The sequence below is a fragment of the Salvelinus sp. IW2-2015 genome, linkage group LG16 (genome assembly GCF_002910315.2).
Source record: "Salvelinus sp. IW2-2015 linkage group LG16, ASM291031v2, whole genome shotgun sequence".
NCBI lineage: Eukaryota > Metazoa > Chordata > Actinopteri > Salmoniformes > Salmonidae > Salvelinus > Salvelinus sp. IW2-2015.
In genome coordinates, this window is record NC_036856.1 from 34,209,051 (window position 1) to 34,220,497 (window position 11,447).

General features: G+C 43.7%; 1 protein-coding gene across 1 annotated transcript in view; it reads right to left on the minus strand.

Moving 5' to 3' along the window:
* Positions 1 to 11,447, minus strand: part of LOC111975477 (collagen alpha-1(XXIV) chain-like) — a 69,872-nt gene that overhangs the window by 22,328 nt on the left and 36,097 nt on the right. Inside the window, exon 8 of the mRNA XM_070447430.1 lies at positions 3,923 to 3,976. Within this exon, the coding sequence (XP_070303531.1) occupies positions 3,923 to 3,976 (54 nt within the window). The remainder of the gene's footprint in view (positions 1 to 3,922; positions 3,977 to 11,447) is intronic.

Consider the following 11,447-nt stretch of genomic DNA (forward strand, 5'->3'; position numbering starts at 1 on the left):
ACCGCCCCGTAGCACTCACTTCTGTCATCATGAAGTGCTTTGAGAGACTTGTCAATAATCATATCACCTCCACCTTACCAGCCACCATAGACCCACTTCAGTTTGCATACTGTCCCAACAGGTCCACAGACGATGCAATCGCCATCACACTGCACACTGCCCTATCCCATCTGGACAAAATGAATACCTACGTAAGAATGCTGTTCATTGACTACCACTCAGCATTCAACACCATAGTACCCTCCAAGCTCATCATCAAGCTGGAGGCCCTGGGTCTCAACCCCACCCTGTGCAACTGGGTCCTGGACTTTCTGATGGGCCGCCTCCAGGTGGTGAAGGTAGGAAACAACATCTCTACTTCGCTGACCCTCAACACTCAGCCCCCTCCTGTACTCCCTGTTCACCCACGACTGCGTGGCCATCCAAGCCTCCAACTCAATCATCAAGTTTGAAGACGACACAACAGTAGTGGGCTTGATTACCAACTACAGCCTACAGTGAGGAGGTGAGGGCACTCGGAGTGTGATGTCAGGAAAACAACCTCTCACTCAATGTCAACAAAACAAAGGAGATGATCTTTGTTCAAAACTTCAGGAAACAGCAGAGGGAGTACCCCCCTATCCACATCGAAGGGACAGCAGTTATAAGGGCACAAGGCGAAACCCAAATGCAGACAGGAAGCAGATGGTTGAGCTCCGATACTTATCATAACAAAAGGGGTAGGGAAAAGGAAGGTCGGGGACAGGCGAGAGTTCATAAACCAGGTCAGAGTCCAAACAGTACCAGGCGATAGGCAGGCTCGAGGTCAGGACAGGCAAGGGTCAAAACCAGCAGGGCTAGGAAAAAACAGAGACTGGGAAAGATAGGAGCTAGGAGAAACACTGATTGACTTGGCAAAACAAGACGAACTGGCACAGAGAGATGGGGAAAACAGGTGACACCTGGAGGTGGGAGAAAATCACAAAGACAGGTGAAACAGATCAGGGCGTGACAGCAGGGCATGACAGCAGTGGAGAAGGTGGAAAGTTTTGAGTTCCTCGGCGTACACATCACAGACAAACTGAAATGGTCCACCCACACAGACAGTGTGGTGAAGAACCTCAGGAGGCTGAAGAAATTTGGTTTGTCACCCAAAACTCTGACAAACTTTTACAGATGCACAATCGAGAGCATCTTGTTGGGCTGTATCATAGAAATTTGGCATTCGACAGCCCTGCTGTCACGCCCTAATCTGTTTGACCTGTATTTGTGATTGTCTCCCACGATATGGTAACTGCACCGCCCTCAACCGCAAGGCTTTCCAGAGGGTGATGCGGTCTGCACAACGCAACACTGGAGGCAAACTACCTGCCCTCCATGACACCTACAGCACCTGAATGTCACAGGAAGGACAAAAAGATCATCAAGGACATCAACCTCCAGAGCCACTGCCTGTTCACACCGCTACCATCCAGAAGGTGAGGACAGTACAGGTGCATCAAATGTGGGACCGACAGACTGAAAAACAGCTTCTATCTCAAGGCCATCAGACTGCTAAACAGCAATCACTAACTCAGAGAGGCTGCTGCCTACATTGAGACCCAATCACTGGCGACTTTAATTGTCAGGCTGTGGGTAACTGGTGCATGGAATCAGGCACAGGAGAGCAGAGATGAGTGTACAAGGTAGTTTATTCCACGAACTGCACCAGTATAAAACAAATACTAAAGGTGCGTGAAAATACCGGTCACTCGTAAATAACGGGCGTAATAACGAACCCGGCAAACAATACCAGCCATAAAGATACAACCTGAACATAATAAACAAACACGCACACCAACATGGGGGAAACAGAGGGTTAAATAATGAACATATAATTGGGGAATAGAAACCAGGTGTGTAGAAAACAAAGACAAAACAAATGGAAAATGCCGGTGACGTCGACCGTCGAACGCCGACCGAACAAGGAGAGGGACCGACTTCGGCGGAAGTCGTGCCATTAATAAATGGATCACTAGTCACTTTATACAATGCACTCTAAATAATGCCACTTTAATGATGTTTACATATCTTACATTACTCATATCACATGTATATACTGTATTTTATACCATTTATCGCACCTTGCCTATGCCGCTCGGAGATCGCTCATCCATATACTTACATGTACATATTCTCATTCACCCCTTTAGATTTGTGTGTATTAGGTAGTTGGTGGGGAATTGTTAGATTACTTGTTAGATATTACTGCATTGTTGGAACTAGAAGCACAGGCATTTCGCTACACTCGCATTAACATCTGCTAACCGTGTGTATGTGACAAATAAAATAGGAGACCTGAGCCAGTCCTCGTGCTCACCGTGGGGAGAGTGTTACTGGTCAGGCACCGTGTTATGCGGTGGAGCGCACGGTGTCTCCAGTGCGCTATTCTAGCCCAGTGTGCTCTATTCCTGCATTTGCAGGGCGAAAATAAACATCCAGCCAGGACGGGTTGTGTCAGCTATAAACTCTAGACCTCCAGTGCGTCTCCACGGTCCCGTGTATCCTGTTCCTCCTCCCCGGACTCGCCCTGAGGTGCGTGTACTCAGCCCGGTATCACCAGTTCCGGCACCACGCACCAGGCCTACAGTGCGCCTCCAGGGTCCAGTATGCCCTGTTCCTGCTCCTCGCACTCGCCCTGAAGTGCGTGTCCTCAGCCCGGTACCACCAGTTCCGGAACCACGCACCAGGTCTACAGTGCGCCTAGACGGTCCGGAGCTGCCAGAGTCGCCCTCCTGTCCGGAGCTGCCAGAGTCGCCCTCCTGTCCGGAGCTGCCAGAGTCGCCCTCCTGTCCGGAGCTGCCAGTGTCGCCCTCCTGTCCGGAGCTGCCAGAGTCGCCCCTCAGTCTAGAGGCGCCCTCTACGATGGTCTTCAGTCCTCTACGATGGTCTCCAGAGGCGCCACCTAAGTGGGCCAAGACTGAGGTGGAGCGGGGTCCACGTCCCGCACCCGAGCCGCCGCCATGAAAAAGGCCCACCCGGACCCTCCCCTTTAGAGTCAGGTTTTTTTGCTGCCGGAGTCCGAACCCAATCAGAGGCAGCTGTTTATCGTTGTCTCTTTGCATGTCTGCAKTCATTGTTTATAGCGTTCACGTTCGTTTTGTTAGTTTGTTTAGTGTTCTTCGTGTTTATTCGTCTTACATTAAAAGTATGTATTCACATCACGCTGCGCTTTGGTCTCCTCACTACGACGTTCGTGACAGCGGGGGTTAAGTGTGTTTGTGTGTGTGTATTTGTCTGTGTGTGTTTGTCTGTGTGTGTGTCTCTCCGTGTGTGTGTCTGCGTGCCTGAGTGTGTGTTTGTCAGCATCAAAGCTGGAATCATTAGTCACACTCACATCCCATCAGCCACATGAAATCACACCGCTCTTTACAGCTTGCATTTTACAGAGCCCTGGAACAACTGATTCAGGGTGCGGGAGTAATACCAGAGCTGATTAAATTATTAGAAATAAAAACATAAAAGGATGGCTGCCTTTACACAGGCAGCCCAATTCTGATATTTTTTCTTCTAATTGGTCAAAAGACCAAGACCAACAGACACACAAAGTCCAAAGGCCTCAGGAGGAAGAGAGGCTTAATCGTTTTAATAATACATGTTCACCTCACAGGGACAGTCTGTTTGACATTCCTATACCACAGAACAGCCACAGCCACAGCCACAGTGGCTGCGTTTACACAAACACAGCCAAAGTGTCATAGGTAAGACCCAGAGTGTTCCCCTATCAGGTTGTGTGGTTAGGTCGGAAAACTCCTGGCCCTCATCACGCTAAGAGAGGTCATGAGATTTATTCCTTTTAGGGAGTTTTCCTGCCCACTGTGTTGCTGCTTACACTTTAGGGGTCTAGGCAGGGTTCCTGTAAAGAACTTTATGACAACTGTTTGATTGGTTGGTCGATACTCACTGGTTCACCATGGGCACCCCTCTCTCCTGTGCTGCCAGGGATCCCAGCTTGCCCCTGAGAGAGAGACAGAGGTCAAAGTTCACCAACATACTATTACAGGCTGAACCAGATACAGAGCCTACAAGAGACACTATCAATGGATCTGATTGGTCTGGAGAAACAAACATAAGAAACAGTAAGTCTGCAGAACATAAAGTGTACATCTAATATTCCAGGAATGGAAAAATCCCCTTTGAGAAGTTGGGAAGGGACAAGCCTGTGAACTTGACGCTTGAACTTGATCCATAGCATCCTGAACACAAACACTGAGGAAGCAGTTTCTGTTACAACTGGGGAAGGAAGCTATTGAATGTGTTTTATCAAGCATATCAAATGTGTATCAAAGGTATTACATCTGATCTGAAATATTTGGTTGCTTTATTAATCTAGGATCAGTGTGATATTCTATGCACATCCATTGTCCATCATGACTAACCCAGGCTCTGTTACACAGGAGACACAACATACACAACCTTTAGCCATCTCAAAAGGTCTTTGTCCAAGCAAGGTATGTCACATCATTCACATCAAGTTATGAACATACTAAAGTGCAAAGTCATGATGTCAAAGTTAGGGCTATGTCTTAAAAGGTCCAGTGCAGTCAAAATTCAGTTTCTCATGTGCTCTGTATCATATCACTACAACAGCTTCTGAAACGAACACTGTAAAAGTCAGTGTTATTTCCTGCTGGTTGAAATTACAATCTACATAGGACCTTCTAATCAGAATGTTTGGCATGGGTGGAGTTCAGCCTGCCTGTTGACATCACCAGGCATCAATTAAGTTATAGACTGATAACAAAGTGAGTCCAAACCTCTCTTCCAATAACAGCTACTTTTCAGGTGCCCTCCCCCCCCCACTCAGAAAACTCCCAGACAGTCCTAGAAAAATGATTGGTTGAGAAATGGAAAACTATTACAGCAAGGTACTTAATTGTTACTCAGAAATGATTGATGTTTATATAAAAAACAGCTGGATTGGGCCTTTAATCATCTCTGTGGTAAATCTTTCACAGGCTTAAGGTCCCCTCATAGATTCAGATTCAGAGTTTTTAATAGTCAGGGTTGCAGTGTGATTGCAGGGTAAAGTTAAAATCTTAGGTTTCGAGCTCCAACATGCAGGACTAAGTGAAATAAAATAATGAAAATTGTGATAAAAACAACAATAGAAATAGAACTATAGACATCATAACTGTATCAGTGATGGATAAATACATGTCCATTGGAATGGAGGCAGAGTAAAGGCTGTTTAGGGGGTGGGGGGAATGACTATAGGAGGCGGCATGACCATTGAGGGGTGTGGATTTAAAAAAAACAATTATAATTTAAAAAACTAAAATATACATATTAACAACTGGAACAGTAATGAATGTTGTTGAGTGGGGGGGGGGAGTAAAGTCAGTTGGGGGGGGGGGGTCCATAGGGGAGTAGCAGGGGGAGCAGGTAGCTGACTATGGTGGCTTTTCAGCAGCCTGATGGTCTGAGCATAGAAACTATTGGCCAGTCTTCCAGTTAGCCATGATACTCCTGTACTTGTACTGTAAGGGACTGTTCCTGGTGATCTACCCTCCTGTAGGTTCTCTCTCCACCCTTGTTCGTGGAGAACTACCCTCCTGTAGGTTCTCTCTCCAACCCTGTTCCTGGTGATCTACCCTCCTGTAGGTTCTCTCTCCACCTTTGTTCCTGGAGAGCTACCCTCCTGTAGGTTCTCTCCATCCTTGTTCCTGGAGAGCTACCCTCCTGTAGGTTCTCTCTCCATCCTTGTTCCTGGAGAGCTACCCTCCTGTAGGTTCTCTCTCCAACCTTGTTCGTGGAGAACTACCCTCTTGTAGGTTCTCTCCATCCTTGTTCCTGGAGAGCTACCCTCCTGTAGGTTCTCTCTCCAACCTTGTTCCTGGAGAGCTACCCTCCTGTAGGTTCTCTCTCCAACCCTGTTCCTGGAGAGCTACCCTCCTGTAGGTTCTCTCCAACCCTGTTCATGGAGAGCTYCCCTCCTGTAGGTTTTCTCTTCAACCGCTGTTGTAATGGTAAGTGTACAGCACTACCCTAGATCACATAACACAATGACCAACTGAAATCTGTCTGTACAGCACAGAGCAAACAGATGAAAAAGGAACGGAGGAAAGATGGAGGGGACTGGTAATTCTCAGAACTCTTCTTACAAATGCCCTCAGAGAGAAAGAGAGCTGAAAACAGAAATAAATCATGAGTTCTTATAACATGGGAATACTTTTATTGAAACTGTAAATCAAAGCTCTGTGTGCACAAATGCTCCCCTACTTTGTCAGCGGGAACTGAAAGGAACATCCAGGCTGAAAGATGGTGGCGGTTAAGAAAGCCATTATTCAATGACACTATCATAAAGTGCATGCAGTCATTTAAGGAAGATGATATGAAAGAGCAGATGACTTCAGAGCTTTGCTTAGTCACTCTGTCCCTCAAAGATGTATTTTTCAATACTGAACACAAGATGGCGCTGTGGCTCTAGAGGTGACTGGGGAGAATATTGAGTTCCTCTACGCTGCCTGTCAGATCTTTGTTAGATTTAATAGTTTCCTCACGGCAGTAAACATACTGTTAGTTACTGGAGTAAACATACTGTTAGTTACTGGAGTAAACATACTGTTAGTTACTGGAGTAAACGTACTGTTAGTTACTGGAGTAAAACTGTTATACTGCGTTAAATCGTTGTATGGAGTAAACATACTGTTAGTTACTTGAGTAAAAATTACTGATTAGTTATTGTAATAAAAATACTGTTAGTTACTGGATAAACTGTACTGATTAGTTACTGGAGTAAACGTACTGTTAGTTACTGGAGTAAAACTACTGTATTGGTAAGATACTAGTTAGTTATGGAGTAAAGCATACTGTTAGTTACTGGAGTTTAAACTACTGTTAGTTAGCTTGGAAGTAAAACTACTGTTAGTTTATTGGAGTAAACATACTGTTAGTTACTGGAGTAAACATACTGTATTACTGGAGTAAACGTACTGTTAGTTTTGGAAGTAAACATACTGTTAGTTACTGGAGTAAACATACTGTTAGTTACTGAGTAAAACTACTGTTAGTTTTGAGTAAACATACTGTTAGTTATTGAGTAAAAATACTGTTAGTTATTGTAATAAAAATACTGTTAGTACTGGAGTAAACATAATGTTAGTTACTGGATAACATACTGTTAGTTATGGAGTAAAATACTGTTAGTTTAACTGGAGTAAACATACTGTTAGTTACTGGAGTAAACATACTGTTAGTTATTGAGTAAAAATACTGTTAGTTACTGGAGTAACATACTGTTAGTTATTGGAGTAAAATACTGTTAGTTACTGGAGTAACATACTGTTAGTTACTGGAGTAAACATACTGTTAGTTATTGGAGTAAAATACTGTTAGTTACTGGAGTAAAACATACTGTTAGTTATTGAGTAAAATACTGTTAGTTACTGGAGTAAACATACTGTTAGTTACTGGAGTAAACATACTGTTAGTTATTGGAGTAACTACTGTTAGTTACTGGAGTAAACATACTGTTAGTTACTGGATAAACATACTGTTAGTTACTGGAGTAAACGTACTGTTAGTTAGTGGAGTAAACGTACTGTTAGTTACTGGAGTAAATTACTGTTAGTTACTGGAGTAAACGTACTGTTAGTTTATGGAGTAAACGTACTGTTAAGTTACTGGAGTAAACGTACTGTTAGTTACTGGAGTAAACATACTGTTAGTTACTGGAGTAAACATACTGTTAGTTACTGAAGTAACATAGCTGTTAGTTACTGGAGTAAACATACTGTTAGTTACTGGAGTAAACAACTGTTAGTTACTGGGTAATAATAACTGTAGTTCTGGAGTAAACATACTGTTAGTTACTGTGAATAAACAATACTGTTTAGTTACTGGAGTAAACATATGGTTAGTTATTGGAGTAAACGTACTGTCAGTTTATTGGAGTAAAAATACTGTTAGTTACTGGAGTAAACGTACTGTTAGTTCTGGAGTAAAGTACTGTTAGTTATCTGCAGTAAACATACTGTTTAGTTACTGGAGTAAACATACTGTTAGTTATGAGTAAGCATACTGTTTATTCTGGAGTAAACGTACTGTTAGTTATTGAGTAAAAACGTACTGTTTAGTTATTGGAGTAACAATACTTTAGTTACTGGAGTAAACGTACTGTTTAGTTATGGAGTAAACGTACTGTTAGTTACTTGGAGTAATATAACGTACTGTAGTTACTGGAGTAAACGTACTGTTAGTTACTGGAGTAAACATACTGTTAGTTACTGGATAACATACTGTTAGTTACTGGAGTAAAACGTACTGTTAGTTACTGGAGTAAACGTACTGTTAGTTACTGGAGTAAACATACTGTTAGTTCTGGAGTAAACGTACTGTTAGTTACTGAGTAAACATACTTTAGTTACTGGAGTAAACGTACTGTTATTACTGGAGTAAACGTACTGTTAGTTACTGGAGTAAACGTACTGTAGTTTACTGGAGTACTACTGTTAGTTACTGGAGTAAAGTACTGTTAGTTACTGGAGTAAACGTACTGTTAGTTACTGGAGTAAACATACTGTTAGTTACTGGAGTAAACATACTGTAGTATGGAGTAAACGTGTTAGTTACTGAGTAACTACTGTTAGTTACTGAGAAACATACTGTTTAGTTACTGGAGTAACACGTACTGTTATGTTACTGGAGTAAACATCACTGTTAGTTACTGGAGTAAACGTCTGTTAGTTACTGGAGTAAACATACTGTTAGTTTTACTGGAGTAAACGTACTGTTAGTTAGCTGGAGTGAAGCATACTGGTTAGTTCTGGAAGTAAACATAGCTGTTAGTTACTGGAGTAAACATACTGTTAGTTACTGGAGTAAACATACTGTTAGTTACTGGAGTAAACGTAATGTTAGTTACTGGAGTAAACCCCACTCTAAAAGCCCACTCTGCAGCACCCAACTCTAAAAGCCCACTCTTCTATAGATCAATGTACAGTAGAGATGTCTGATGGGGATTTCATGGTCCTACCATGTTATACAAGTTGGGAGTTCCAGCTGCATTATTGTGTGTTTTACTGCTCATGAGAAATTACCTGTTATAAACCGGGTGGTTCGATCCCTGAATGCTGATTGGCTGACAGCCGTGGTATATCAGACCGTATACTACGGGTATGACAAAACATTTATTTTGACTGCTCTAATTACGTTGGCAACTCGTTTATAATAGCAATAAGGCACCTCAGGGGTTTGCGTTATATGGCCAATATACCATGGCTAAGGCCTGTATCCAGGCACTCCGCGTTGCGTCGTTGCTAAGAACAGCCCTCAGCCATGGTATATTGGCCATATACCACACCCCCTCGGGCCTTTTTGCTTAAATATAACACCGCAACAACACCCATTCATTCCCCTGACCTGTTTGAACATAGACCTTGCTCTATGCAAATGACAAATGATGGCATTTAGATGCTGAGCAGGACAGGTCGCTGCTAGTATGTGTGTGTTTGTGTGTCTGTGTCTGTGTAGCATGTGGCACATCAGTTAATAACACCTAGAAACAAAGTTTGTCATGTGTTACGCCAAGTCTGACTTAACAGAGCTGAAAATAGGTCATTTATCAAACCAAACAAGCAAGCCAAGCATCTGTGAATGGATCCAAGAGTCATTGAGCATGCATCAGGCTCTACCAGGCAATCTCTAGTTAGGGATCATCATGTCTGGCTAGCCACAGATACACAGAGATGCAGAGAGAAATGTTTGTGCTGGGCTAACAGCAGCCAACACTATGAATTGTGTGCAGCTCACTTGATAATAATAAGCACTTTTGTCTGTATGTTTCTTTAATCACATTTCCCGTCAGTAGGGAATCATTTTATCCTTCAGTGGTTATATCACAACACTGCAATCCATCATTAACTAAGTAGAAAAGCAGATATTTTCCCCCGTAGTGAAGACTGTTACAACATTGAAAACATCCCAGTCTCAGTTTAACGCCGCCAGGAACACAAGGGGATAGAAGCACACACCAGCCACAAGGTCATGGTACTATGGAACAGGCCATTGACATCACTAGACCCGGGCTTTCGTGGCTATAGCCCCGAATGATTTTGTCCCAGCCCTGAGTCTTTTGCCCTGCTGGGATGGTGTAAAACAAGCTAGTCTCCACTGCAATGAATACTCCAAACATGGGCCCTGGCCTGCCTTTTCAGTGCTGCCTAAAACCAGCATTTCTGTGTACGGTGGCACATTAGGAGGTGGAGTCAAAGTGGTTCACCAAAGACATTTTTAATTCGTCCCCAAAAATGATATTCCGCCGTATGCGGGTGACTGTTCAGTGTCTGAGGGAGAGAACACAAAGATGAGAAGGAGAATCTGTCACGACTTCCACCGAAGGTGGCTCCTCTCCCTGTTCGGGCGGCGCTCGGCGGTAGTCACCGGTCTACTAGCTGCCACGATTCCTTTTCCCTTTTCTGTTGGTTTTGTCTTAATTGTTTTCACCTGTTTCTTGTCTGTCGTTAATTCAGGGCTATTTAAGCCTTCAGTGTCACGCCCTGGCCTTAGTATTCTTTGTTTTCTTAATTATTTTAGTTAGGTCAGGGTGTGACATGGGGAATGTATGTGTTTTTTGTAGTGTCTAGGGTGGTTGTAAGGTTTAGGGGGMTTATTAGAGTAGTTGGGTTTATGTTTAGTATAGTAGTCTAGCTGTGTCTATGGTTGAGTGTAGGTATCTAGGAAAGTCTATGGTTGCCTGAATTGGGTCTCAATTAGAGACAGCTGGTTATTGTTGTCTCTGATTGGGAGCCATATTTAAGGCAACCATAGGCTTTAGCTGTTTGTGGGGAATTGTCTATGTTGAACGTAAGTAGTTTGTGTGTGCACTTGCGTTTTTAGCTTCACGGTCGTTTGTTGTTTTTTGTATAGTTTGTATAAGTGTTTCGTTTCATGTTCATCTTCGTCGTTATAATAAAAGAAGATGGCTTATTTTCCACATGCTGCGTTTTGGTCCGTCTCTCCTCCACACGATCGTGACAGAATTCCCCACCAACATGGGACCAAGCAGCGTAAATCAAGGCAGTGGCTGGAAGCCTGACAGGCTACCCCAAAAATGTATTGGGGGAGGGCACACGGGGAGTGTGGCTGGGTCAAGTGGGAGAATTGAGCCAGTTCCCCGTGCTTACCATCAGGAGCAGTTGGCTAAACGAAGGTATGAGTCGGAGAATGTGGAGGAGTTATTGGACAGATTGGAGGAAAGTGAAAGGATGGGAGATTATGAGACATTTGAGGAGTTGTTGGTGTTATTGGAGGAGAGCGAAGAGAGAGAGATGTTGATATGGGGGAGCATACAACCAGGTAAGGTTGGGAAGCCTCCTGTGCGTCTTCCTTCTTCCCGCACTCTTCCTGAGGTGCGTGCCCTCAGCCTGGTACCACCAGTACCGGTACCACGCACCAGGCCTATAGTGCGCCTTGAGAGTCCAGTGTGC